At 34.3% G+C, this 27,986-nt stretch overlaps 1 protein-coding gene across 1 annotated transcript in view; it reads left to right on the top strand.

The window, feature by feature from the left end:
• The window catches only part of wmd (serine-threonine kinase receptor-associated protein wmd), a 130,470-nt gene that overhangs the window by 11,644 nt on the left and 90,840 nt on the right, over positions 1–27,986 (top strand). The window contains exons 2-4 of the mRNA XM_090405558.1: positions 343–482; positions 10,555–10,705; positions 20,320–20,419. Of these exons, the coding sequence (XP_090261684.1) occupies positions 343–482; positions 10,555–10,705; positions 20,320–20,419 (391 nt within the window). The remainder of the gene's footprint in view (positions 1–342; positions 483–10,554; positions 10,706–20,319; positions 20,420–27,986) is intronic.

Genomic DNA, 27,986 nt, shown 5'->3' on the forward strand with positions numbered 1-27,986 from the left:
TATACAGCATTAATTAAAAAAGAAAAAAAAATTTTTCCCTCAATTTATTCATTCTAGGGGAAATTTAAACTGCAGATAAATTTTGGTGTATTAATTTGCACAAATACAATTTCATATTTTTTCAGTTCCAGTCTTTCTCTTTGTGTGAAAAGCACCGATAACTAATAGGATACCCTAATGATGGATTGAGTCTGACCACCGGAGTGTACTTTCTTGGGGATTTTTCTCCACTGAATAAAGTTTTATGTAATTTGCAGTAGTACCTTATAAATTCATTGCATATAATATTTTCTAAATATTCTGATGAAAATGTTCATATGTTTTCTTGTTATGTTCTGTTAGATGGGAAACCTATGCTACGTCAAGGTGATACAGGGGATTGGATTGGAACCTTTGTTGGACATAAGGGTGCAGTCTGGGGTGTGGCTTTAAATAAAGATGCCAGCAAAGCCGCCACTGGAGCAGCAGATTTTACAGCAAAGGTAGGTAAGCTGTTGAGATACATTATTATTATGTGACACCTCCATGGAGTCCAAAGACTCATCGAGGGAGGGCACCTACTCTACAACTGTCTCCACTAACTACAACAAACCACATTATCTAAACCAATGCCATCTACTGCCCACTAGTATTTTTACAGACAATCGAACACATTATGACATCATATTTTTTATTTGTCATGGAACTGATATTTTTCAGTTGATAAATGCAACTAACTGGCAATCTTTATTATTTCTGTTACAGTTGCCAGCCTTGTTGGTTGAATACTCTTTAGTAGGTTCAAATTCCTCTGGGCAGGAGTATTTGTGACTGCCTTTGATTATCCAATTACTAGATTTATTGGTAATAGAACAGGGTTTCCAGTTTATCCAAACTGTAGTCCATCTGTAGTAATGTACCGAGAGGGATTTACAACCAATTCTGGGTGGGATTCACATAAAAATATATTAAAAGGTGATATTTTTTTCTAAATTGAAAATTATTACCTTATTTACTTGAATATAACTCACCCTTGTGTACTTTACGAAAAAAAAAGAAATTAAAAGGTTTCGAAAGAAAAAAATTAAACCTTGCACGTGGAAGAAAGTTTAAAACTTTAAGAAATAGTGAATATTTTTATGGCAGTTTCAGATATTTTGGAATTTGGTTGAAGAGCATTTAATAAATAGTTACAAAATAGTAATAATAAAAACTGAAATAGTAAAAAACTTTTGGATGTGACCTATGTGACCATTATTCCTGATAGTCTACTTACATGTTGTCTACAGCCTTTGAATTTTTGGGTCAACAAACCATTCAAGGACTACGTACAGAAATTCTATACAGAGTGGATGGCAACCAGTGGCTATGACCTGACTTCGACAAGGAAGATTAAGAGACCATCATTAGAACTGTTATACAACTGGATTTTGAGAGCTTGGGACATGATTTTGCCAGAAATAATTGCCAAGAGTTTTTTTAAAAACTGGCATCTAATACCCTCAATGGGAATGAAAATGATATTTGGGTAGTTACCCTGAGAACGCACACGAGGAAACCACTCTCGAGACTGGAAGTAATGATAGTGAATAGGAGATTCTTTGTAAGTCATACCCATTTTCAGTTTTTTAAAAATGGGAACTTATGATTCCGAAATAATAAAATGACAAGCAATAATGAAACTGTTTTAATTTAATCACAGAAGCATTGCTACTAAAGATTTAAATATATTGCTCGATGAATGTGAGTAGCTGATCACATAAATAATGATAATTAAAATTTAAATGCATTCATTTTATAAATAATGTGAACAGTTATAACTTATAATGAATACTGAGGAGTTAATTATAAATGTCAATTTAGTTTTTTCTGAAAATCCCCCCATATATCTTGCACCACGATTGTTCTGCAAGTTACATTCGAGTAAATACGGTTTCAGAGTACCGTATTTACTCGAATGTAACTTGCAGAACAATCGTGGTGCAACGAGGTAGCTTTGCTACAGAAATGGGTCCATTTTTAGGTGCTTTATAGGATGTATAAGCCTATTAGATTAATTTCTGAACTCTGTAAGAAAGAGTTTTCATTGGTAATTGGAATTCTTACAAAAATTTCTTTGTCTCATTTTTTGTTTTCATTTGAACTATATTCAGGAATACAAGGGGACTGAATATTTTTCAATTATGTATAGTAATAATTATTTTTCTTGCTGTATGCAGTTTAGTAATCTTTAGGATGTTCACTAGAATATATTTGTGCAGTTCAGTTTTGGTTGCAATTGTATTATTTTTATTGACAAAATTTGGTGGAATACCTCACTTGATTCAAGTTAGAGAAACTTGATATTTAGGATTTCTCCAACTTGAATTTCTTTAATTTGATATTTAAGACCATTTCTAGTGGTAAAATTAGGCAAAACAAAGTCTACAGTACATAAAGGAAAAACAAGCTGCAGTTTCACAAACTGTGCTGTAACATATTTCAGTCATCAAATTTTCATGAAAGAACCACAAATTTACCATAATTCTTGCAAAAACAACAAAATATCAATAATTGATAATTCAGCTTTGAACAAATTGTATATATAACCAATTTTTCCAATAACCGTCTGCTTACCCAGTGTATATTTGGAGCTGCCCGTAATAATAATATTTAATAATCATTCTTTATAGTACAGTTATTTTCAACCTTGGGATAAAGATATATTGATAGTTTTTTAAAATTAGTGGACCATTTTTTATTTCTAAATTTATCAAACAATTTTTCTTTTCTGACGATGCAGTTTATTGAAATTTAGTATTTAGAATCCTTCTTAAAATTAAGTCATTTCAGTTGAATATATTAATTGTTTGATGAACAAAACAAAATTGTCTCTGGTTCATATGCCAAAAATGGTTCCAGATTCAGCTGATAATGGTTTGGTTATAAGAAATGGTTTCAGGGGAATATGAGCTAGATAACTGAGAGGCTTCCATTCCTTTTAAGGAATGCAGAGAACTGTAAGGCTTCTGATCTAATGTCGTATGCTTGCCTTCTTGTCATGCACCTAAAGTTGATATCTACCTGGATACTGAATAAATGAGGATGGGCTGGCAGTTTGGGATTTAGTTGACTAAATTCTAAAACAAAACGTGGTGATGATGAAATATCATACCTCCTGGGCATTGTCTGGTTAAACAAGGTTTAAAAGTTTTGTCTGGAAACAAGTCAGTTACTGAAACAAACCCAAACTGATCATCAGCAGAATTCAAGATAGGTGTCATCAATATAAGAAATATCAGTGAAAAATAAGTGGAAAACTGGTAGAAGAATTAGAGAAATACTGCATTGGCATAATTGGTGTTGCTGAAATAAAGGCAAAAAAAAAAAGCAGGTAAGCTTCTTCTGAATTACAATTAGATGTTATATTCAGGCAATAATCTGGGAAAGGAAGGGGCAGCTGTAATATTCTATGCTAAACATGATAACTTTTTTTAATTAGTAACGAATTTCAAGTAGTGATGTGGGCAAACACCAAAATAAGGAATTGGATAGTGAGACTTATTCGTGTCTATTCTTCTGTTTTGGCAGTTCTATTAAAGAAGACAAATAATTTTTGAATCATTTGAAAATGCAACTGACAGACCTCTTTTTGGAGATCTAAACATAGAGTAGAAAACGAATACCAGACATTGTTTTGGGAAAATTTGGAGGAAAAAAACAAGACTGTTGGCTGCTAACAACAAGTGTGTTTTCAGGTAATGTTATAGATTGAAAAGTGGCATACATGCAACTGCATATAAGAGCTTTTCATTGTTACTACTTGATTTATAATCTGTTGTATTCAAATTTCTTTTTTTTTTGTTCTTTACCAGATAAATGAGATGGATTTGTACAAAAAAACAAAGGATTTGTACCTATGTTGAAAGTTTTTTTTTTTTGGTAGAGATGGTGGAGGCACAAGTTAGTCAATCTCCTGGAGGGAAAAGACACCTTACAGGACAGGATATAAAAAATTAAAGATGCTAAGAAATTATATTCTTGGTTTCATCCTTTATCCAAGTGTAAACAAAGTTTGCACATGAAGTCACTTCATGACTAGGCTACTTGTATATAGAGACTAATAATTTCATATTAATTGCCTTAGGGATATGTGCATTGCATTATACTATGTACTTGTACAGGAATACCTTGTATAGTGCGGTTTTGAACAACGCAGGTTTTGGTCTAACGCGGGTTTTATTATTACATTAGCATTGTCAACACTGACTGGCGACTCCAGGGTGCTGCAAGTGACAGTCGAGAGCCACGTTTGTGCAGTAGTTATTCCATTGGCTCTCACGTAGACACATTCTTTCCCCGTGGCATTTTATTATTCACATTAATATTAGTTTTAATATTTTTGTATTATTTAAGTATGAGTGAAAAGAGACAAAACAAAGAAGACACTGTTGGAGTAACAAAAAAATGCAAGTGGTTGACATTAGAGAAGAAACTTGAAATTATAAAATGTCATGAGAATGGCACTTCGTTTGCTAAAATAGCACATGAGAATTCAATGAACGAGTCATCTGTACGAACAGTTATTCAGAGTAAAGAAAAGATTAAACAACATGGAATGAGCACTGCTTCTTATATGTCAAAAGTGATCACGAGAACTCGATCATCTACAATGGAAAATATGGAACGCCTACTAATGATCTGGATTGAAGATTGTAATCAGAAAAAGATTCCTTTGAGTCAAATGATAATCCAGGCAAAAGCAACAAGTCTATATGACAAAATAAAAGAAAATGAAAGTGAAAATGAAGGAGGTACAACCAGTGAAACTTTTATAGCAAGTCGTGGGTGGTTCTACAATTTCAAAAAGCGTATGGGACTCCATAACGTAAGAATCCAAGGTGCAAGTGCTTACACTAAAACTGCAGAATTATTTTCCAGTGAATTGAAGGAGCTTATTGAGAAGGAAGGCTACACAGATGATCAAATTTTTAATGCTGACGAGACTGGCTTGTTCTGGAAAAGAATGCCATCACGCACATTTCTAGCAGAGAAGGAAAATGCACAAGCTGGGTATAAAGTGTCAAAAGACTGATTGACACTTCTACTAGGAGGTAATGCATCAGGTGATTTAAATGAAGGCCACTGTTAGTGTACAGAGCGGAAAACCCAAGAACTCTTAAGGGCTTTACAAAGAACAGTGTACCTGTTCATTGGTGTTCAAATAGAAAAGCGTGGGTGACTCGTTCAATTTTCGAAGACTGGTTTAAAACTTGTTTTTGCCCTGAAGTTAAAAGCCATTGTAAAAAGAATGATATTCCTTTCAAAATTTTACTTTTATTAGACAATATGCGAGGCCATCCAACTCTATTGACTGACTTAGATGAGAATGTCAAGATTCATTTTTTCCCTCCAAACACAACATTAATTCTGCAGCTGGTGGATCAAGGTGTTATCTTCACTTTCAAGGCTTACTGTTTAAGACGAACTTTTGCTCAAGCTATTAAAGCTGCAGCAGCAGAAGATTCTTGGACTTTGAGTTAATTTTGGAAGAAATTTAACATCAAAGATGCCATTCAAAATATTTATGAATCTTGGCAAGAGGTGACTCAAAGCAACATGAGAGCTGAATGGCATAATATCTTGCCGCATTGTTCAAAGGACTTTGTTGCCTTTGCAACACAGAAAGAGGAAATCTCAACAGAAATTGTGCAGACGGTAAAGATCTTGGTTTTACAAGTTTAGATTGTAACAATATGAATGAATGTATTGATTCTCATTCAAATGATCTGGATGATGAAACCCTTTTTGGAGTTGGAACAACAACGAGCCTATGAAGCAGAAGAAGACGAAGATGATCCCACTGATGTCATGGTTGAAGAATTTTCCTTTGCTGGCCTTTCAACTTTTGTGAGAAAAATCGATGAAAGCTTCCGACTTTCTCATAAATGCCGACCTGAATTTGGAAAGAAGCAGCATCAAAATGAGACAAAGTCTCAATAATGCCATCAAATTCTACAGAGATCTAGTACTTGAAGAGACAAAGAAGAAAGGATGGTTCAACGAACACTAAAAGACTACTTTAGTTAAAAGTAAATTACTGTATGCTAAAATTGAAGCAATATTTGTTTTGTTTTCTACAACTTTTATATCAAGAATTATGCCATTTCAACGATCAGTTGAGAAAGGAATTTCCACTCCTCATATCAAAGAGTGACAACATTGTTTTCTGTAATATTTGCAGAGGAGAATTTTGTATTGCAGTTGGAGGCAGAGCAGCTATAACGAAACACTTGAACACCAACAAACATAAGCAATCATTAGATGCATCAGCTTCCAGTAGTAAAGTAACCTATTTTTTTAAAACTTCTAATTATTCTGAAGATGAAAAACAGTTAGCTGTAATGGAGGGAACATTTGCATTTCATACCATAATTCACAATCAAAGTTTTCGTAGTATGGATTGTACAACTAAATTATTGAAAAACTTTCACAATGCTAAATTTTCATGTGCCAGGACAAAATGTGAGGCTATTATTAAATCAGTATTTAAAAATTACTGTGATAAAATACTTGCAGAAGACTTGAAAAATTGAAAAATGCAGCATTTGTAACGGTTTTATCTGATGCATCAAATCATAATGAAACCAAATTGTATCCAATACTAGTAAGGTATTATAACGTTACCAAGGGCATTCAAGTAAAAATTTTAAATTTAGAATCCATTGAAGGCGAAACTGCTGAAATTTTGTCAAACCACCTATGCAGAGTAATAAATGAAAACAATTTGAAATCTAAAGTTGTTGCACTAACAGCTGATAATACAAATACAAATTTTGGTGGGCGAAGACGCAAAGGAGTGAATAATGTCTATGTAAAATTACAAGATTTACTCCAAAAGAAAATACTAGGAATAGGTTGTAATGCACATATTTTGTCAAATGCAATCAACACAGCGTCATGTGCCATGCCAATTGATGTAGAAATAATAATAACGACAATTTATTTGTATTTTAGTCGTTTTACTGTTCATGTGGCTACTTTAAAACAATTTTGTGAAGACGCAAATGTTGAATACAAAAAACTTTTAGGATATTCAAAAGTTAGATGGCTCGCTCTAACACCTGCTATAGAACGTGTTTTACAATTATTTGAGCCTCTCCGTTCATATTTTTTAAGTTTAGACAAATGTCCAAAAATTCTGGAATCTTTTTTTCAATTATGAATTATCGGAGATATTAATGTATTTTGTACATAATCAGGTATCTATTTTCCACAAAACGATTCAAAAGATTGAAGGTGAACATATTTCAGCTACAGAAGTTAGTCTTATTTTGAACGATTTTGTCCTTCAATATAAATCACGATTTGAAGAAAAATTTATTTCTTTAATAATAAAAAGGAAATTGTCAAACTTAGAGGAATCAAATCCGGGCATAACAGAAAAGTTTACCAAAGAAGTGCAAAATTTTTACCAAATATGTTTCCAATATGTCGAAGAATGGTCTGAAACAAATATCACAGGAAATAACAGTTTTCAATGGTGTTTTTTGACTTCATCGCAAGTAAATTGGGCAGATATTGAAAATTGTGTTGAGTTTTTATCGAAAGAAATGCCTGATATTAAAATCGATGATAATTGTCTGTTTGAAGAAATTAGAAGACTGAATGTATATTTAAATTCTGATAAATTAGAACAATGGGAAAATCAACATGTTTAAATTGATAAAAGATGGGCGGAAATATTTAACCATTTCAAAAATGAACACATTTCATATGAAAATTTAGTTATTCTTGTTGAATTTACGTTGTGCTGCCCTGGAACTAATGCAGCAGCAGTTGAAAGAGTTTTTTCAATTGGTAATGATTTTTGGACAAGTGAGAAATCAAGATTGAATGTTGATACTCTAGCTGCAGCACTTACTGTAAAATTCAATATGAAGGATATTTCTTGCTCCGAAATTTCCAATATGTTGTTAGAAAATGATATATTGACAAAAAATATTCATTCAATGGAAAAATACTCGTTTAATTAAATAAAAAAGGGATGTAAGTAAGCATAATTAGTGTATTTTTGTTTAAATTAATAAAATGTTTCATTTACTTATGTTGTACTTTTTTCTTAAATTTTTTCGTCCTCCTTTTCATTGTAAAAAAATTGGTCACGTTATTGTAAGGTATATGCTGATTTGATGGTCTTTACATATGGCTCCTCTGCTTGCAATTTATAATATCTCGGGTATTTTTAAGTTGTTACCAAATTGAAGATTTTCTCATAATCCATAAATTCAAGACATGAGGCCCTTGAGTGTATATACCAGGTATTTGATGATAATTTAAAATGTTCATATTTTACTAATTCTTGATAAAATATTTCAAAATATGTGAAAAACACATCCCTTCTTTTTTTTAAAAAAAATGTGACACACGGCAGAGGTGTATATTCAGGGTGTGTGTGTGTGTGTGTATGAGGTGTACACCCATGGGATAGCAATATAACTGATATACTTTTGCATTTATTCCTGTTAAAGACCCTCTAGTTGTTTCCTGGCTTTATGTGATTCCTAAAATCAAACACCACAATATACTAATGCTTCATGAAGAGGACACTTTTTGATGCGTAAACGTTGCATCATATTCACGTTATAGCCCGGGTATGCGGTCACAAATATTGGACACCTTTGAACAGCCATACAGATGGTGCATTGGGTCAAATTCTTAGTGTTCCAGTGGTTTAAAACCACCCAGAAGGTGAGGCAGGGTGTTGTCATTTATCATGAGTTTCTGTTTTTGTTTTCTGAGTTTCATCTGTTTTGTGTGCATGAAGTGTGAACTGATGTGTTCAGGACATGGATATAGATAAGTTTTTAATATTATTTTCTATAAATAATTTGACTTTTTTGCCCATATTTACAATGGGAAACAGTGTTGATAATCTACTGGATGTCCTGTTTTCTGCCAGAGCTTTTGGGGATTGTATGGTTGTAGTCAAAGGAGGTAAGTCTCTTCATCCTCTTCCAAATTCACTATTATATATACACCTTTGACTTCTTCAAACTTACCAACCAAATATAGCATTCTCCTTCATTATTGTTTTCTAATATATCTTAAAACAAATACATTGTCTCCTACTCAGTGCATATTTGGTTCTAATTAATTGATAAAGTATTCAAAGTTATCCTATAATTAATTACATTGAATTAACTAAGATTAGTGCTGATGCGCTATGCACTCTTAAAACTTTCATACATCGATAAAGATGCAATCTTACAGTCAAATTGATGTGAATTTTGTGCGGGTTGCATAAGTCATGTGACAACACACCCAACCAAAATGGGCATGCAATGCCACTGATATATATATATACACACACACATACATTCATACATGCACACAGATAGGTATTAGTTATTCATAAGAGCTCTTTATGGTATTATTAACAAGTAAAAACAATTATTATTTTTTTCCTGGTTTGTTGTTAATACTTCAAAAAATTAAATCACTTCACTCAGTTACAGGGGAGAAAAAAAAAACAGCTTTAATTTGTGTGACCAGTACATTTATTCAGAGTAATTACTCCTGATATCCAGAATATCTTTCAGTTTTTGTTAGCTTCATCCCCAATTCCTTCATCCTCTTCTTTGTTTCTAAGCATCTTTTCAATAACCTTTAGAATATTTTGCTACTTACCTTATGTATTTTTTCCCCAAGTCTTCCCATTATCTTGAGCTGCTTTTTAACATAAGTTGGCTTTCTTATGTTTTTCTCTGTTCTCTCAATCAAGGCACGTGTTTCTTTTGTTGAGGACCATTCATGTTAGTTTGGTGGTGGTCCTTCCTCTGTGCATTGAAATTCACCTTTTACATTCATTACCATCTATGATTGTTTGGTTGGAGAGCAGGTTGTATATGCTTTGCCAATAAAAGTTGAAAGCATGCCAGGAAAAGGAAAAAATTATAACTCTTCAACCCAAGCTGTTGGGGTTGAAGAGTTGTAATATATAGTCAGGATTGTTTCAGCAGATGAAAAAAACCAATCAAATCAGAGACCTTAAAAATAGACCAGTTCGGAATTAGTCATGAAATAGCAGTTGTTTGACTGTCATCTGCTATTCTCTTTATGGTTGTAACAAAAAATGATGATTCTCAAGCAAATTGGTACTGATTAACCACCCAACCGGCCAAAGACATATATATACGTCCAGGTTATCATGGATGCGAAGTACATATTAAAATTGTAATGCCACTGATATTACATTGAAATATATGATGGATATGAAATGTAGAGGAATTCCGTATTTTATCCATATTTGACAGCAACATGGTTAAGAGGATCAAAATTGGTATCCATAATTTCATTGTCTCATCACCGTGGGTTTCCAGTTAAACCTTTTATTTGATAATGCTAAGATTAATATACAAAAGAGGTTATAAGAAAATAAACGCAAGTTTTAATATAGGCTATCAAGAAATGTCAGAAAGTAACTCTCTCTCGTAATCTTTCTCATTTTTTAAAAGCATTACTTTTATGTAAAATAATTGTTTTGTAGATTATCTCAATGTTATTCCCTGTTATATATTTCATTTTATTATTTAGTTGTGGGATGCTGTCAGTGGAGAGGAACTGCATAATTTCCAACATCCTCATATTGTAAGAAGTGTAGATTTCAGTCATGATAATGACAAATTACTTACTGGCAGTAATGAAAAGAATCTCCGTATTTATGATTTGAATAAATTTGATGCAGGTTTGTTATACTTCTATTCATACTTTAATTATATGATTCAGTATTATTGTAATGTAATGAAAGTTATTCTTTACGATAAGATCCTATAAGGACTTAGTAATATTAAAATAATTACAGTGCATCTATATTTCATTAGTAATTATACATCATAGATCTAGTAATCGTATTTATCTAGTAATTACTAGTTAATATAAATGCAATAATCATATGTGATAAGTTTAAGACATTTGCATTCAAGATAATTTTTATGAAGCTTTTGCTTAATTATAACAGTAGAAATTTCAACGTAGACAAAGGTTAACTTAAATAAATTTAATTAATGCTTCCAGCAACATCAAATTGCCATCATTAGGGAACAAAATATAAGACACATGCACGCAGGCACTACAGTAAGTAATGAAGGTGAAGCATGTCAACTGTGAGTAGACCGCATCATCAAATTCCTGACATGTACCCTCAAGAGGGGGTGTACAGGATATGTAGTACTACATGAAAAACTTACATCATTACTAACTTCCTATCTACAATTTTCCTCCAAATCCACCTGTTACCTGTCAAGACCCAAGCAATATCGGATCTTATATTTCTATCTTCTAAGGCATTTTTACTCTGTCAGTCAATCTATATCTTGGTCTTCCTCTGGGTCTTTTGCCAACCCAACAGCGAATTCTTGTTTTGCTAATCTTTCCTCTCCCATTCTGTTTAAGTGACCATACCACCTGAAATTAGCTTGGCTAACACATTCCTGGATGCTAACAGTGTCAAGTTCTTTCCTAATATCCTCATTTTTAATATGATATTGCCACTGATTCAATCTGTTCATGCTCATGATCTTTCTCAGAATTCTCCTATCTCTAGTCTTTGGTCAAGTGTTTTATTTGTAACCCAGTTCTGAAATCCATAAGTTAAAATTGGTTTGAACACAGTCTTCTATACAGTTAATTTGTTTTGACTAATTTCTCTCTTATTCCATATAAATTTATTCAGTTGACTTCCTACCATACCAGCTTTGCTGATTTTGTTGTCTATTTCCATATTTAATTTACCATCATCACTAAAAATTGTGCCTAGGTAGCTGAAATTTTTTACTTGTTCTGTAGGTTCTCCATTCACAATGCAGTTGATATTTTCAATGTTTCTGACTATTTTCATTGTCTTTGACTTGTTATTGCATGTGCACATGTCTTATTATACCAAATCTAACCATTATTCAATTTAATTAGGGAATCAGACTTGATCTAAACATCAAGCCATCTTCCTGTACTTCCTTCAATTCTAACTGCTGACTTACAACTCAAATAAAGACTAAGTATTGTTTGATATAATGCCCCATTGACACCATACAACTGTAGCATTTTTTGAATAGCTTTTCTCTTGGCACCTTGTTATATGCCTTTTCCAGATCTACAAAACTTAAATACAGATCTTTGCTATATTCCCATGATTTCTCAATTATTTGTCGTAAAGTGGAAATTTGATCCTGACAGCCTCTATTTGGCCTGAATCTATCTTGTTCTTCACCAAGCTTCCCTTCAACAATCCAACTCAATTGTTTCTCAAGTATGCTTGCATAAATCTTACCAGGAACACTCAGTAGAGAAATATCTCTGTAATTCTCACATTCAATTTTATTTCCCTTTTTATATATAGGTACTATGAGAGCTCTACTCCAATCATCTGGAATTCATCCCTGTGTCCAGATCTTCTGAACTATGGAGTGCAGCCACTTTAAGACTTGTATACCTCCATACTTGAGCATTTCTTGTCGAATATCGTCTATTCCAGCTGCCTTTCTAGATTTCAGGTTTTTGATGTATTTCTGATTGCATGCCTGTTGAGTGTCTTTTACTACTGTGCTGTTACTGCTCATTTCATTTAGTAATTTTTCGAAGTAATTACACCATACATCAAGGATATCTTTTCCTCCAGTTTTCATGTCACCTTTATCATCTCTAATTTCTTTTACAGTACTTTTTCAACAGCCTCCAGAATATTTTGCCACCTTGCTGATATTTATTTTTCTATGTTCTTTCCAAAGTCTTTCCATAACTATTGTTTATCTAGGTTTAAACAGTGTTTAGCTTTCTTACATTTGTCTCTGTATTCTGTAAGAGCAAAAGCTGACTTATTTGCCAGGAATTTTTGATCTGCTTACCTCTTTTCCGTCACTGTCTCTTTCCTGTGTCCACCATGAAGTTCTGATTTTTCTATCCTTGCAAACAACCTCACCATATGCCTCTCTAACTTAATCCATGTTTTCTTCAAGGCTTGCCGTTGAATATCCAAGGTTGGGTTCCTGTTCTCAAACCTTCATTTTTTCTTGAATAATGTTTGTGTATTTTAGTCTATAGTTCACATCTGAGAGCTGCTCAGCTGTTTTATTTGCTTCAGAACTTTCTTACATGTTCTTCTTTTCAATATGAAATTCAATTTTATTCTTCTCAAGACTAAAGGTTGATCACTTCCAATTTCAAATCCTCTATATACTTTGATGTCCTACACCAGTGAGAAAACATCACTGTCAACAATAATAATCTCAGTGAGACTTTCCTTATTCCTTTCATCTTTTGTCCCTGTGAATATGTGCACATTTTTATGTTGGAACATTGTGTTAGTAATAACCAGTCCATGTCCTAAGCAGGAGTCCAATAGGTATTTGCCATTATTATTACATTTGCTCTTTTCTCCAAATTTTCCCAATATATTCTTGTATGTCTGACAATCATTTCCTAGTCTGCTATTTAGATTCCCAACAAGGACCAACTTTTCCATTTTCATTGTATCAGTTGCTTTCTCTAAAGCCTCAAAAAAATTCCTCCACTTATACCTTTATAGAACCTTCTGTGGGACCATAGGAACAAATAAGTCTGATTGTCCAGTTCCCTGTTCTGATATTTGCCCACAACACTCTACTTGATATTGCCTGACATTATAAGGGACAAAGCTATATAACTGAGAGGAGACCTCCACATACCCTTTAAAGGAATGTGGAGAACCGACCAGGGCTTCTGACCTAAAGTCCAATCCTCACTTTCTTGTGGTGCACCCTGTTGGGAATCTACCTGGATACTGAACGAACGAGGATGGGCTGGCAATTTGGGATTTAGCCAACCAAATTGTATTCTTATTGGCTTAAACCAATATAGAAAATGATGGTACAACATGACAAAATTTCATCCCGGCTGGGGCATCGCCCGGCTAAACAAGGCTTGCACTGTTTTAACCAGGGCGAACAGCGAAAAGTCAGCTACTGGAACAAATCTAAAAGCACACCCTAAAAAAAACATCACCCGAGTTAAAGATCGGTACTATCAACGTAAGAAGCCTGAATGGCAAAGAAATGGAGCTAGCTGAGTAATTAGATAAGTACTAGATCAACATAATAGAGGTGAAAAACAAAAAAGACGAAACTGGTGAGATCTTTCTAAGCAATAAATACAAAATGTTATATTCAGGCAATGAAAATCGAGGAAAAGGAGTAGTTATAGTATTCAACACAAAATACGAGGCTAATCTTCTTGAATGGCAGGCAGTCTCAAGTAGAGTGATGTGGGCAAATATCAGAATGGGGAATTGTACAATGAGACTTATTTGTGCCTTTTGTCCCACAGAAGGTTCTACTAAGGCAGAAATGGAGGAATTTTTTGATGCTTTAGAAAAAGCAAGTGACACATTGAAAAAGGAAAAGTTGGTTCTTGTTGGGGATCTAAATAGCAGAGTAGGAAATGATCAGACATATAAAAATATTTCGGGATAATTTGGAGAAAAGAGCAAAGCTAATAATAATGGCAAATATCTGTTGGATTTCTGCTCAGGACATGGACTGGTTATTACTAACACCATGTTCCAACATAAAAATGTGCACAAATTGACATGGAGAGAAGAGGCTAGGAATAAGAAAAGTCTCATTGACTATGTTATTGCTGATAGTGATGTTTTCTCCCTGGTGCAGGACACCAGAGTGTACAGAGGATTTGAAATTGGAAGTGATCACTATTTAGTCTTGAGCAGGATAAAATTGAATTTCATATTGAAAAGAATAAAATGTAAGAAAGTTTTAAAGCGAAAAAAAGTTGAGCAGCTCTCAGATGTGAACTACAGACTAAAATACAGAAAGATTATTGAAAAGAAAATGAAAGAGTTTGAGAACAGGAATCTAACCTTGGAGATTCAGTGGCAAACTCTGAAGAAAACATTGATTGATTCTGCCAGAGAGGCATGTGGTGAGGTTGTGTGCAAGGATAAAAAAAATCAGAACTCCCTGGTGGACACAGGAAGTTACAGAGGCAGTGAAGGAAAAGAAGAAAGCATATCAAAAGTTCCTGGCAAATAAGTCAGCTTTTACTCTTACAGAATACAGAGACAAATGTAAGAAAGCTAAACAGTGTGTAGAACTAGCTAAACAAAAGTCATGGGAAAGACCTTGGCAAGATTATAGAAAGTAAATATCAAGAATGTGGCAAAATATTCTGGAGGCTGTTGAATAAGCTTTAGAAATGGAGGAATGAGTGCTGTAAAAGGAGTTAGAGATGATAAAGGTGACATGAAAATGTGAGAAAAAGATATGCATGAAGTATGGAGTAATTACTTTGAAAATTGCTAAATGAAATAAGCAGTGATGACAGCACAGTGATAAAAAACACTGACCAGGCATGCAGTCAGGAATACATATCCATACTTGAAGTAGAAAAAGCCATCAAAAGCTTGAAATGTGGAAAGGCAGCAGGAGTAGATGATATTCGACCAGAAATGCTGAAGTACGGTGGTATAAAAGTCTTACAGTGGTTGCACTCCATGGTTCAGAAGATCTGGGCAGAGGGACAAATTCCAGATGATTGGAGTAGAGTTCTAACAGTACCCATATATAAAAAGGAAAATAAAACTGAATGTGAGAATTACAGAGGTATTTCCCTACTCTGTGTTCCTGGTAAGATATATGCAAGTATACTTGAGAAATGGTTGATTAGAATTGTGGAAGAACAAGCTGGATTCAGGTCAAATAGAGCCTGTCAGGATCAGATCTTCACTTTACGACAAATAGTGGAGAAATCATGGGAATATAACAAAGATCTGTATTTAAGTTTTGTCGATTTGGAAATGGCATATGACAAGGTGCCAAGAGAAAAGCTATTCAATACACTACAGTTATATGATGTCAATGGCATTATATCAAGCGATACTTAGTCTTTATTTGAGTTGTAAGTCAGCAGTTAGAATTGAAGGAAGTACAGGAAGATGGTTTAATGTTAAATCTGGTGTGAGACAAGGAAGTACATTATCCCCTCTGTTATTTCATTATCTGCATGAATTACATTATGAAGGAAAGTGGTATTAAACATGATTTCAAAATTGGAGATATTAATGTTAGCTCTTTGCTTTATGTGGATGATGTTATACTTCTAAATAAATCTGCTATAAGTTTGCAAGATTCCCTGACTAAATTGAATAACTGTTGTAATAGATATGGTATGAAGGTCAGCATTAAAAAGACAAAAACAATAAAAATAAGTAAAATTGTTGAAAATGTCAACTGTGTTGTGAACGGGGAACCTGTGGAATAAGTAAAACATTTCAGCTACTTAGGCAAGATTTTTACTAAAGATGGTAAATTAAATAGAAAATAGAAATAGACAACAGAATCAACAAAGCTGGTATGGTAGGAAGTCAAATGAATAAATTCATATGGAATAAGAGAGAAATTAGTCAGAACACTAAATTAGCTGTATACAAGACAGTGTTCAAACCCGTTTTAACTTATGAATCTGAGAACTGAGTCAGAAGTAAAATACTTGACCAAAGACTAGAGGCCACAGATATGAGAGTCCTGAGAAAGATTAGAGATGAACAGATGGCATCAATGGCAATATCATATTAAAAAAGAGGATATTAGGAAAGAACTTGACATTGTCAGCATCCAGGAATGTGTTAACAGAGCTAATCTCAGGTGGTATGGTCACTTAAACAGAATGGGCGAGGAAAGATTACCAAAACAAGTGTTCTCTACCTGGTTTGCAGGAAAACGACCCAGATGAAGACCAAGATATAGTTGGATTTATACGGTACAAAGTGCCTTAGACGATAGAAATATAAGATCTGATAATGTTGGAGTCTTGAGAAGTAACTGACTGATTTGGAGGAAAATTGTAGACAGGAAGTTAGTAATGATGTAAATTTTTCATGTAGTACTATCATATCCTGTGCACCCCTTGAGGGTACATGTCAGGTATTTGATGATGATGAAAAGATCAGCTTCTTATTTAGTGTTGGATACTATAGCTACTCCTTCTTTTCCTTGCTTGTTATTGCCTGAATAACAGCAGTTTTTCAGTTTAGTTAGGGAATTCTTCAGCCTTGTACTTGATTTGTTTTTAAGTATAACATCTGCATAAAGGAAAGAGCTGAGATTAATATCTTTGGTTATGATAGCAAATTGTTTCAAAACCGAATAAGAAACTCAAAAATCGGAATTAAAAAGTTTCACTGATTAGACCTCAATAAAGGTCGAAACTGGTCTGGGTAGTGACCTTCCACCATAATGTATAACATCATACATCTCCTAGGAGATGTGTTTTTATATTATGGGAAATACTAGGAATAGTGATCAGAGCTTTACCCACCTTTTGCTAAAACTTTACTATAAAAGTATAGTTTACTATATTCAGCATGAAACTCTTTGATTCTGATCTTTGAGTTTCTTATTTGGTTTTGAAACAATGTGGGATTTAATATCCCCTTAATTTAAATAATGGTATTATTATTATTATTATTTATTTTAAACAAAAGCAATAATTCTTTAGTATGACACACAAATTATTTGCATAATTTATTTTTAAACAAAAGATTATCTTTATTGGAATTATCTGCCAGTTTAAATGTATCATTTGAAATAGTTGCTATATTATGTTTGGATTAAACAAGTGCAAGGCATGTTCCTAAGATCACACTGATGAATCAACTCCATTGCCAGACTACTAAACGTTAGCATTTGGAAGTCTGGCAATAACAAAAATGATTTATTTATTATTCATAATTATAATGAGCCTTGCATTAGACACTGTAATATCAAAATTACATATTAAAGGATTTTGCTTTCATCCAAGAAAATTTGCACAGAACTGGATTAGAAAAGTAATATTGATAATTTTTTGACTCCATCTGCATGTTTTAAGTACTGAGTACCTCAGAAGGAAATTGGTGAATGTTGAGCAAAAGCATTAAGACTTGCTTGCAGTATGAAATTCAAAAAAAAAAAAAAAGCTATTCACAAACCACTGGGTTTTGTTCAAGACTTACACAACCATGGTGTACAGAATGAAGCAGTGGAGGGGCCAGTGGCCATCATATATTGCTATGTATATTGATCAGATAACGCATTCATGTTGCTTGTGATTTCTGGACATTTCCATTGCTTAAATGTGAATTATGAGAACCCAAATTTCACTCCGACAAAGATGAGGAAAACTGTCATGACTACTGTATGTAAGATGTCTCGAAATGGCCTATGTATTGAACCCGTCTTATGATATTTCACTTTATGACAGTTTTCAATTATGACCAGTGACAATTATACAATGCTGCATTACCTATGATGCTGCCATGAATCAGCCTGCACGTAAGTTGTTTGAGGGACTCAATTTATTTACATCATTGCTTACTGCATTTTTATTTTGCTGTAAATTATAAACTGTTTATAACTTATTTTATTCTTAGTTATGGCAGATAAAAATTAAAGCAAGGATACTATTGCTTTCAATTGAAAGAAGACAGACTCAAATCACTTGCATTAGATACTAAAATTACAATTATTAAATTTAGTGATAAGGCATATTTTAGATTGGAAACAAAAAAAGTTTCCAATGATGTAAATAAATGCTACTTCAGTTATGCATGTATTTATGTTTGATTGTCAGTCAAAAGGTAAAGCACAAATTTGACTGCAGTGCAATGCATGTCTAAATTTTGCATAAGAATCTCATGACAGATAGTTTTTGAAGTGTTTACTTTTTAAACTACCTCATGAACAGTTAAATGGCAGTTAGAACGGATGAGTTCGTGAACTTTTGCAACATTTTCATCAATTTTCGATGTTGGCAGTCATCCGGAACAGGGATCATCGTTGACTGAAGTTTGGCCATCTTTGAAATGTTTCTGTCACTCATACATTCGAGTCTGGCCATCTTTGAAATGTTTCTACCACTCATACATTCGAGTCCGGCCTATAGCCTCGTTCCCAAATGCTGTTTTTAACATTTCAAATGCTCTGTGAAAAACATCCCAATTTGACGCAAAACTTCATACAAATTCATCGATCATGAAAATCGCTCATTTTAAACAAACAAAATTGCCAGATGCATCGAACACGTTGACACATACTGATATACGTAGGTTGTTCAATAAGTAATACGACTATATTTATAGAGAAATCAGATTACCTTTAATCGTCATCATTTACATGGTCTTTTTCGAAGTAACTACCGTGAGACACGATGCATTTGTCCCAACGTTGCATCCACTTCTTAAACACACGTGAAAGTCCATTTTTTGAGAGTTCTTTCAAAACCGGCTCCGCAGCTTTTACACATGCTTTGTTGCTTTCGAAATGGCAGCCTCTTAGTGGTTTCTTGAGCTGAGGAAACAGCCAGAAATCGCACGATGTGAGATCAGGACTGTATGGAGGGTTGTGGTAAGATATATTTGTAGGACTTCCACTACACAACCAGCAATATGTGGCCTTGTATTATCGTAGTGCAATAAGAAGCCATTCTTCAGCAATGGACGTTTCCTTTTGACGTGCTTGATGATAATCGCTGCTGTGTTGATCATTGTCTCTGTGATGGACGTTGAAGGTCTTCCCTCATGTTCAAGATCTTCCACATTTTGCCTTCCTTCCTTAAAAGTTTTATGCCAGCGAAAAACACTTGCCCTCGACATTGCTTCATCGTGGAAAGCTTCGCGTATCATGTTAAAAGTGTCCGATGCCGATTTTTGCAATTGCACACAAATTTTAATCGCATAATGCTGTTCCGAGGGCACTTCCATTTCGAAGACTGGTCTCACCTCATAGGCGCTCCGAAACAAGCTTGCGTTTAGTCACGTGAAACTCTGGCACATCAGCCCGTATACGCCATCTATCAACCTCTTTTGTTAATACAGACAGCAACATTTCTTTATTCCACAGAAATTAATATTGTGATGAGTGGTTTCGCCACAGTAAAATTAGTCTTATTACTTATTGAACAGCCCACGTAGTACAATAACTAAGCAAAATATCACATTGCGGTTTTCACTAGACTATTTCCCAATGTTGCCACTAGATTGCAGCATTTGAAGCATGCAGCTAGTATCTCTTGTTGGTGCTGTAATTCAAAAGTTCAGAAATTTCTTGGAGAAACCTTGTATATATGTTGCATAATTGCATCCTTTTTTCTGATAAATATATATTAACAGTACACAATGTAATATACATTTAAAAATAATGAATACAACTATTATCTTTCGAAAAGAAATTAAAAATTATAAAAATGGGTAAATGCAGTTTTTCAATTCCCCCATATGTATCAGATTTAATACTAATGTATATTAATCAGGTATTTATATATTTTGGTATTTTTTAGATCCTCAGGTATTTAGTGGCCATTCATCACCTGTTAAACATGCATTGTTTCTTCATGATAATAAAAGAATTGTCAGTGCCTCAGATGACAAAACTGTCAGGTTTGTATTTTACTTACATGCAATTTCCAGTAATTTTAGAAAGCTATGTGACATGAACTTGAAATAGTGCCTACTTAGATGCATTTAAATGAAGAGCAGTCTCTTTAAAGAGTCTTTACTTCATTTGTTTCAAGTGTAAAGAAGTGAGACAAGTGCTAAGGAAGCAGGTTGGTTGCTGTTTAGAAATGGCTACTTATCGACAGAATTTTTATAATTGCTTTTGTTATTGCTTGAATTTCTAAGAAGAATGTAAACTCTTAACAAATAAACAATTTCACTTAAATAGTTGCTTCTGAACTGTAGCCCTCTTCCGTCCTCAGTGCTATGCTCGCGCTTTTATTTTATTTTATTTTATTTTATTTTTTATATGTTTAAGTGGAGAAAGTATAACAGTCAAGGTATAAATTGTCATAATCATTTGAACATTTGATATGTGGCATTTTACTTTGTTCTCCCTCCTTTAGAACATCAATTATCCATTTTGGCCCAATTGTCAAGAAGACTTTAATGCAAATAAAAAAAAAAAAATCTGAGAGGAGACCTCCACATAGCCTTTAAAGGAATGCGAAGAACCGACCAGGGCTTCTGACCTAATGTCCAATCCTCACCTTCTCGTGGTGCACCCTGTTGGGTATCTACTTTGATACTGAACGAACGAGGATGGGCTGGCAATTTGGGATTTAGCCGACCAAATTGTATTCTTATTGGTTAAACCAAAATAAAAAATGATGGTACAACATGACAAAATTTCATGCCGGCTGGGGCGTCGCCCGGTTAAACAAGGCCCCCGTTGTTTTCGCCAGGGAACCAGGGCGAACAGCAAAAAGTCAGCTACTGGAACAAATCTGAAAACAAACCCCAACTCAACATCACCAGAGTTAAAGATCGGTACTATCAACGTAAGAAGCCTGAATGGCAAAGAAATGGAACTAGCTGAGGAATTAGATAAGTACCAGATCGACATAATTGGGGTGACTGAAACAAAAAAGACCAAAACTGGTGAGATCTTTCTGAGCAATAAATACAAAATGTTATATTCAGGCAATGACAATCAAGGAAAAGGAGTAGCCATAGTATTCAACACAAAATACGAGGCTAATCTTCTTGAATGGCAGTCAGTCTCCAGTAGAGTAATGTGGGCAAATATGAAGGTTCTACTAAGGTAGAAGTGGAGTAATTTTTTGAGGCTTTAGAAAAAGCAACTGACACAATGAAAAAGGAAAAGTTGATCCTTGTTGGGGATCTAAATAGTAGAGTAGGAAATGATTGTGAGACATACAAAAATATTTTGGGAAAATTTGGAGAAAAGAGCAAAGCTAATAATAATGGCAAATATCTGTTGGATTTCTGCTCAGGACATGGACTGGTTATTACTAACACCATGTTCCAACATAAAAATGTGCACAAATTCACATGGAGAGAATAGGCTAGGAATAAGAAAAGTCTCATTGACTATGTTATTGTTGATAGTGATGTTTTCTCCCTGGTGCAGGACACCAGAGTATACAGAGGATTTGAAATTGGAAGTGATCACTATTTAGTCTTGAGCAGGATAAAATTGAATTTCATATTGAAAAGAGTAACATGTAAGAAAGTTTTAAAGCGAATAAAAGTTGAGCAGCTCTCAGATGTGAACTGTAGACCAAAATACAGAAATATTATTGAAAAGAAAATGAAAGAGTTCGAGAATAGGAATCAAACCTTGGAGATTCAGTGGCAAACTCTGAAGGAAACATTGATTGATTCTGCCAGAGAGGCATGTGGTGAGGTTGTGTGCAAGGATAAAAAAATCAGAACTCCCTGGTGGACACAGGAAGTTAAAGAGGCAGTGAAGGAAAAGAAGAAAGCATATCAAAAGTTCCTGGCAAATAAGTCAGCTTTTACTCTTACAGAATACAGAGACAAATGTAAAAATGCTAAACAGTGCGTAATATTAGCTAAACAAAAGTCATGGGACGACTTTGGCAAGAATATAGAAAATAAATATCAAGAAGGTGGCAAAATATTCTGGAGGTTGTTGAAGAAGCTTAGGAATGGAGGAAAGAGTGCTGTAAAAGGAATTAGAGATGATAAAGGTGAAATGAAAACAGGAGAAAAAGATATCCTTGAAGTATGGAGTAATTACTTTGAAAAACTGCTAAATGAAACAAGCAGTGATGACAGCACAGTGATAAAAAACACTGACGAGGCATGCAGTCAGGAATACATATCCATACTTGAAGTAGAAAAAGCCATCAAAGGCTTGAAATGTGGAATGGCAGCAGGAGTAGATGATGTTCGACCAGAAATGCTGAAGTATGGTGGTATAAGAGTCTTACAGTGGCTGCACTGCATAGTTCAGAAAGCCTGGACAGAGGGACGAATTCCCGATGATTGGAGTAGAGCTCTCATAGTACCCATATATAAAAAGGGAAATAAAACTGAATGTGAGAATTACAGAGGTATTTCCCTACTGAGTGTTCCTGGCAAGATCTATGCAAGTATACTTGAGAAACGGTTGAGAAGAATTGTGGAAGAAAAGCTTGGTGAAGAACAAGCTGGATTCAGACCAAATAGAGGCTGTCAGGATCAGATCTTCACTTTACGACAAATAGTCGAGAAAGCATGGGAATATAACAAAGATCTGTATTTAAGTTTTGTCGATTTGGAAAAGGCATATGACAAGGTGCCAAGAGAGAAGCTATTCAATACGTTGCAGTTATATGGTGTCAATGGGGCATTATATCAAGCAATACTTAGTCTTTATTTGAGTTGTGAGTCAGCAGTTAGAATTGAAGGAAGTACAGGAAGATGGTTTAATGTTAAATCTGGTGTGAGACAAGGATGTACATTATCCCCTCTGTTATTCATTATCTATATGGATCACATTATGAAGGAATGTGGAATTAAACCTGATATCAAAATTGGAGATGTTAATGTCAGCTCTTTGCTTTATGCGGATGATGTTATACTTCTAAATAAATCCGCTACAGGTGTGCAAGATTCTCTGACTAAATTGAATAGCTGTTGTAATAGATATGGTATGAAGGTCAGCAATAAAAAGACAAAGACAATGAAAATAGGCAGAATCATTGAAAATGTCAACTGTGTTGTGAATGGAGAACCTGTGGAACAAGTAAAACATTTCAGCTACTTAGGCACAATTTTTACTGAAGATGGTAAACTAAATATAGAAATAGACAACAGAATCAGCAAAGCTGGTATGGTGGGAAGTCAATTGAATAAATTCATATGGAATAAGAAAGAAATTAGTCGGAACACTAAATTAGCTGTATACAAGACTGTGTTCAAACCAATTTTAACTTATGGATTCGAGAGCTGGGTCAGAAGTAAAACACTTGACCAAAGACTGGAGACCGCAGATATGAGAGTCCTGAGAAAGATTAGAGGCGTGAACAGATGGCATCAATGGCAATATCATATTAAAAATGAGGATATTAGGAAAGAACTTGACATTGTCAGCATCCAGGAATGCGTTAGCAGAGCTAATCTCAGATGGTATGGTCACTTAAATAGAATGGGAGAGGAAAGATTAGCAAAACAAGTGTTCTCTGCCAGGTTGGCAGGAAAACGACCCAGAGGAAGACCAAGATATAGGTGGATTGATACGGCACAAAGTGCCTTAGACGATAGAAATATAAGATCTGATAATGTCGGAGTCTTGACAAGTAACAGACTGATTTGGAGGAAAATTGTAGATAGGAAGTTAGTAATGATGTAATTTTTTCATGTAGTACTGTCATATCCTGTACACTCCTTGAGGGTACATGGCAGGAATTTGATGATGATGATGAAGTTTGCACAAAGTCCCGTTCTTTATGGTGCAATTTGTAAAGAAAGGGGTTCCTGCAATTCTAGTTGACTGAATTTTTCAGAGAACCTTAATGTCCAAAAATCAAAATTGGTTGAACAATGTGACTTGTAGAAGTATTGGCAGAGGAAGCATTCTCTTCTTCACTTTAGTATAGGCCAATTAGGTTGAATTTTTCAGAGGCCCTTCAGCAGTGGAAGATACCACTATTCTAGATTTATCAAACTCTGAATGAAGTGACATCTAGAGTTTTCTCTAGATGAGGAAATGGAGATAAAAAAATTCTTTTTTTTTTTTTTTTTTGAACAGCATTTTTAAATGCTCAAGTTTGTTTTTATTATTAATTTGATTTAATGCTTAAAATTTGGCATCTTGTACTGTTGAATACATTTTATTAAATGAAAGTAGTGACTCCAGTTAAAGTTGGACTTTGGTTCTATTGATTCTTATAATAAGAATTAAGACTAGTCAGTTACTATTTATATTACTGACTTTTAACAGTTCCTGCTATGACTTTTGGTATGGATAAGTCTTCTTTTTTTCCTCCTTTCATGAATCTAGACCTAGTTGCATGTTTCAGTCTCATCCCAGCATTTCATTATCCTGCCTGTTGTTTTGATCCTTTCGTTTGTAATTCATCATCTTCCTGGATGATGAATTACATCATCTAGGTATTCTGTCATCTGCCATTAATTCTAGATACTCTTTCCATTTGGTTCTGTATTTTTCTATTGTTTCCATTATTGATATTTGGTTTAGTTCTTTCAGTATGTCTTAGTTTGTATAACCTGGTGTTCTCATATATTTCATTCCTGCTGCTGTGATTCTTTTCTTATCTCTCTCTCTTATTGTTCACGAATCACTGCCATATAATAATGTTGGTTTCTATAAAATATTACACATTCTTAGTCTGTATTTCAGCAACTGCAGTTAGCCCTAATGTTTTATTTATTATTCTTACTTTGGAGAATTTGTCAATTTTGTTAGAAATGGCTAAATCTTTTGTAACTAATATAGCTCAGATAACTAAAATTGTTTAATAACTTTCATGGCCTACACATGTAACAAAAATATAGAGAATTTTATTCAAAAACTTCAACATATTTTATCTGGCATTGGACATCTTGAGGGAGACAGACCATTAACAACATTCAAAACATGAATCACAATAGGTCATCAATCATGTATATGCTAGCTTGTGTCTGTCTCAGGTGAAGTATATGATTACTCTATTAGACTTCAAAGGAACAATTGTAAAAATGTTGCATAGATAAAAAATAATAATTTAAAATAATTATTAATTTTAAAAAATTATGAGCAATAACCTGAAGTGCGATTCCATTGAGTTGAGGTTTGCGTGATTCTGTAGCATTTCACATATTTCAAGGAAAAGAAAATTTTGTTCACTGTTGACTAGGCACAGCGTTCCAAAGAACTCTGTGCCTAGTCAACAGTGAACAAAATTTTCTTTTGTGAGAAATGTGAGAAACAGGGCCACACTTGTCCGTTTCTAAAAGTGTAATACAGAGTTGATGTTCTTCGATTCTAATCGAGGCAGAATGGTCTGACTGTCCAAAATAGCAAGGATCATATGAGCAGGTACTTGATTGGTACCTGGTAAAGAAAGAGGTGGTAATGCATCTTTTGTAGATGGTAGGAAGCAAGACAGTTTCTGAGCTGGTTTGAAGGAAGTGTATAGACTGAATTTATGAAGAATCCATGCTATTTGTTCCAAGGTTCCTTTAAGGTAGAATATTGAAATTCTTTTCACATTGAATTGTAGTCGGATAGAAGGATGATAATTATCAATTTTTAAATGGTAGTTTTGTTGTATCCATTAGACATCAGATTACTTTTAATTTTATTCAGTTCATCTCACAGAACGGAATCAGAAGAGTAGGATATGATAGTACTACTACATTAAAAAATTACATCATTACTAACTTCCTATCTACAATTTTCCTCTATATCAGTCTGTTACTTGTCAAGGCGCCAACATTATCAGATCTTATATTTCTATCGGGGGTGCTTAAGGGTCAAAGCTGTATAACTGAGAGGAGACCTCCACATAGCCTTTAAAGGAATGCGGAGAACCGACCAGGGCTTCTGACCTAATATCCAATCCTCACCTTCTCGTGGTGCACCCTGTTGGGTATCTACCTAGATACTGAACGAACGAGGATGGGCAATTTGAGATTTAGCCGACCAAATTGTATTCTTATTGGTTAAACCAAAATAAAAAATGATAGTACGACATCACAAAATTTCATGCCAGCTGGGGCGTCGCCCGGTTAAACAAGGCCCCCGTTGTTTTCGCCAGGGAACCAGGGCGAACAGTGAAAAGTCAGCTACTGGAAGAAATCTGAAAACAAACCCCAACTCAACATCACCAGAGTTAAAGATCGGTACTATCAACGTAAGAAGCCTGAATGGCAAAGAAATGGAGCTAGCTGAGGAATTAGATAAGTACCAGATCGACATAATAGGGGTGACTGAAACAAAAAAGACCAAAACTGTTGAGATCTTTCTGAGCAATAAATACAAAATGTTATATTCAGGCAATGACAATCAAGGAAAAGAAGGAGTAGCCATAGTATTCAACACAAAATATGAGGCTAATCTTCTTGAATGGCAGTCAGTCTCAAGTAGAAAAATGTGGGCAAATATGAGAATGGGGAACTGGACAATGAGACTTATTTGTGCCTATGGTCCCACAGAAGGTTCTACTAAGGTAGAAGTGGAGGAATTTTTTGAGGCTTTAGAAAAAGCAACTGACACAATGAAAAAGGAAAAGTTGGTCCTTGTTGGGGATCTAAATAGTAGAGTAGGAAATGATTGTGAGACATACAAAAATATTTTGGGAAAATTTGGAGAAAAGAGCAAAGCTAATAATAATGGCAAATATCTGTTGGATTTCTGCTCAGGACATGGACTGGTTATTACTAACACCTTGTTCCAACATAAAAATGTGCACAAATTCACATGCAGAGAAGAGGCTAGAAATAAGAAAAGTCTCATTGACTATGTTATTGTTGATAGTGATGTTTTCTCCCTGGTGCAGGACACCAGAGTGTACAGAGGATTTGAAATTGGAAGTGATCACTATTTAGTCTTGAGCAGGATAAAATTGAATTTCATATTGAAAAGAATAACATGTAAGAAAGTTTTAAGGCGAATAAAAGTTGAGCAGCTCTCAGATGTGAACTGTAGACCAAAATACAGAAATATTATTGAAAAGAAAATGAAAGAGTTTGAGAACAGGAATAAAACCTTGGAGATTCAATGGCAAACTCTGAAGGAAACATTGATTGATTCTGCCAGAGAGGCATGTGGTGAGGTTGTGTGCAAGGATAAACAAATCAGAACTCCCTGGTGGACACAGGAAGTTAAAGAGGCAGTGAAGAAAAAGAAGAAAGCATATCAAAAGTTCCTGGCAAATAAGTCAGCTTTTACTCTTACAGAATACAGAGACAAATGTAAGAAAGCTAAACAGTGTGTAAAACTAGCTAAACAAAAGTCATGGGAGGACTTTGGCAAGAATATAGAAAATAAATATCAAGAAGGTGGCAAAATATTCTGGAGGTTGTTGAAGAAGCTTAGGAATGGAGGAAAGAGTGCTGTAAAAGGAATTAGAGATGATAAAGGTGAAATGAAAACAGGAGAAAAAGATATCCTTGAAGTATGGAGTAATTACTTTGAAAAACTGCTAAATGAAACAAGCAGTGATGACAGCTCAGTGATAAAAAACACTTACCA

The sequence above is a fragment of the Typopeltis vanoorti genome, chromosome 2 (genome assembly GCF_054136105.1).
Source record: "Typopeltis vanoorti isolate ZY-2024b chromosome 2, IOZ_Tvanoo_1.0, whole genome shotgun sequence".
Lineage (NCBI taxonomy): Eukaryota > Metazoa > Arthropoda > Arachnida > Uropygi > Thelyphonidae > Typopeltis > Typopeltis vanoorti.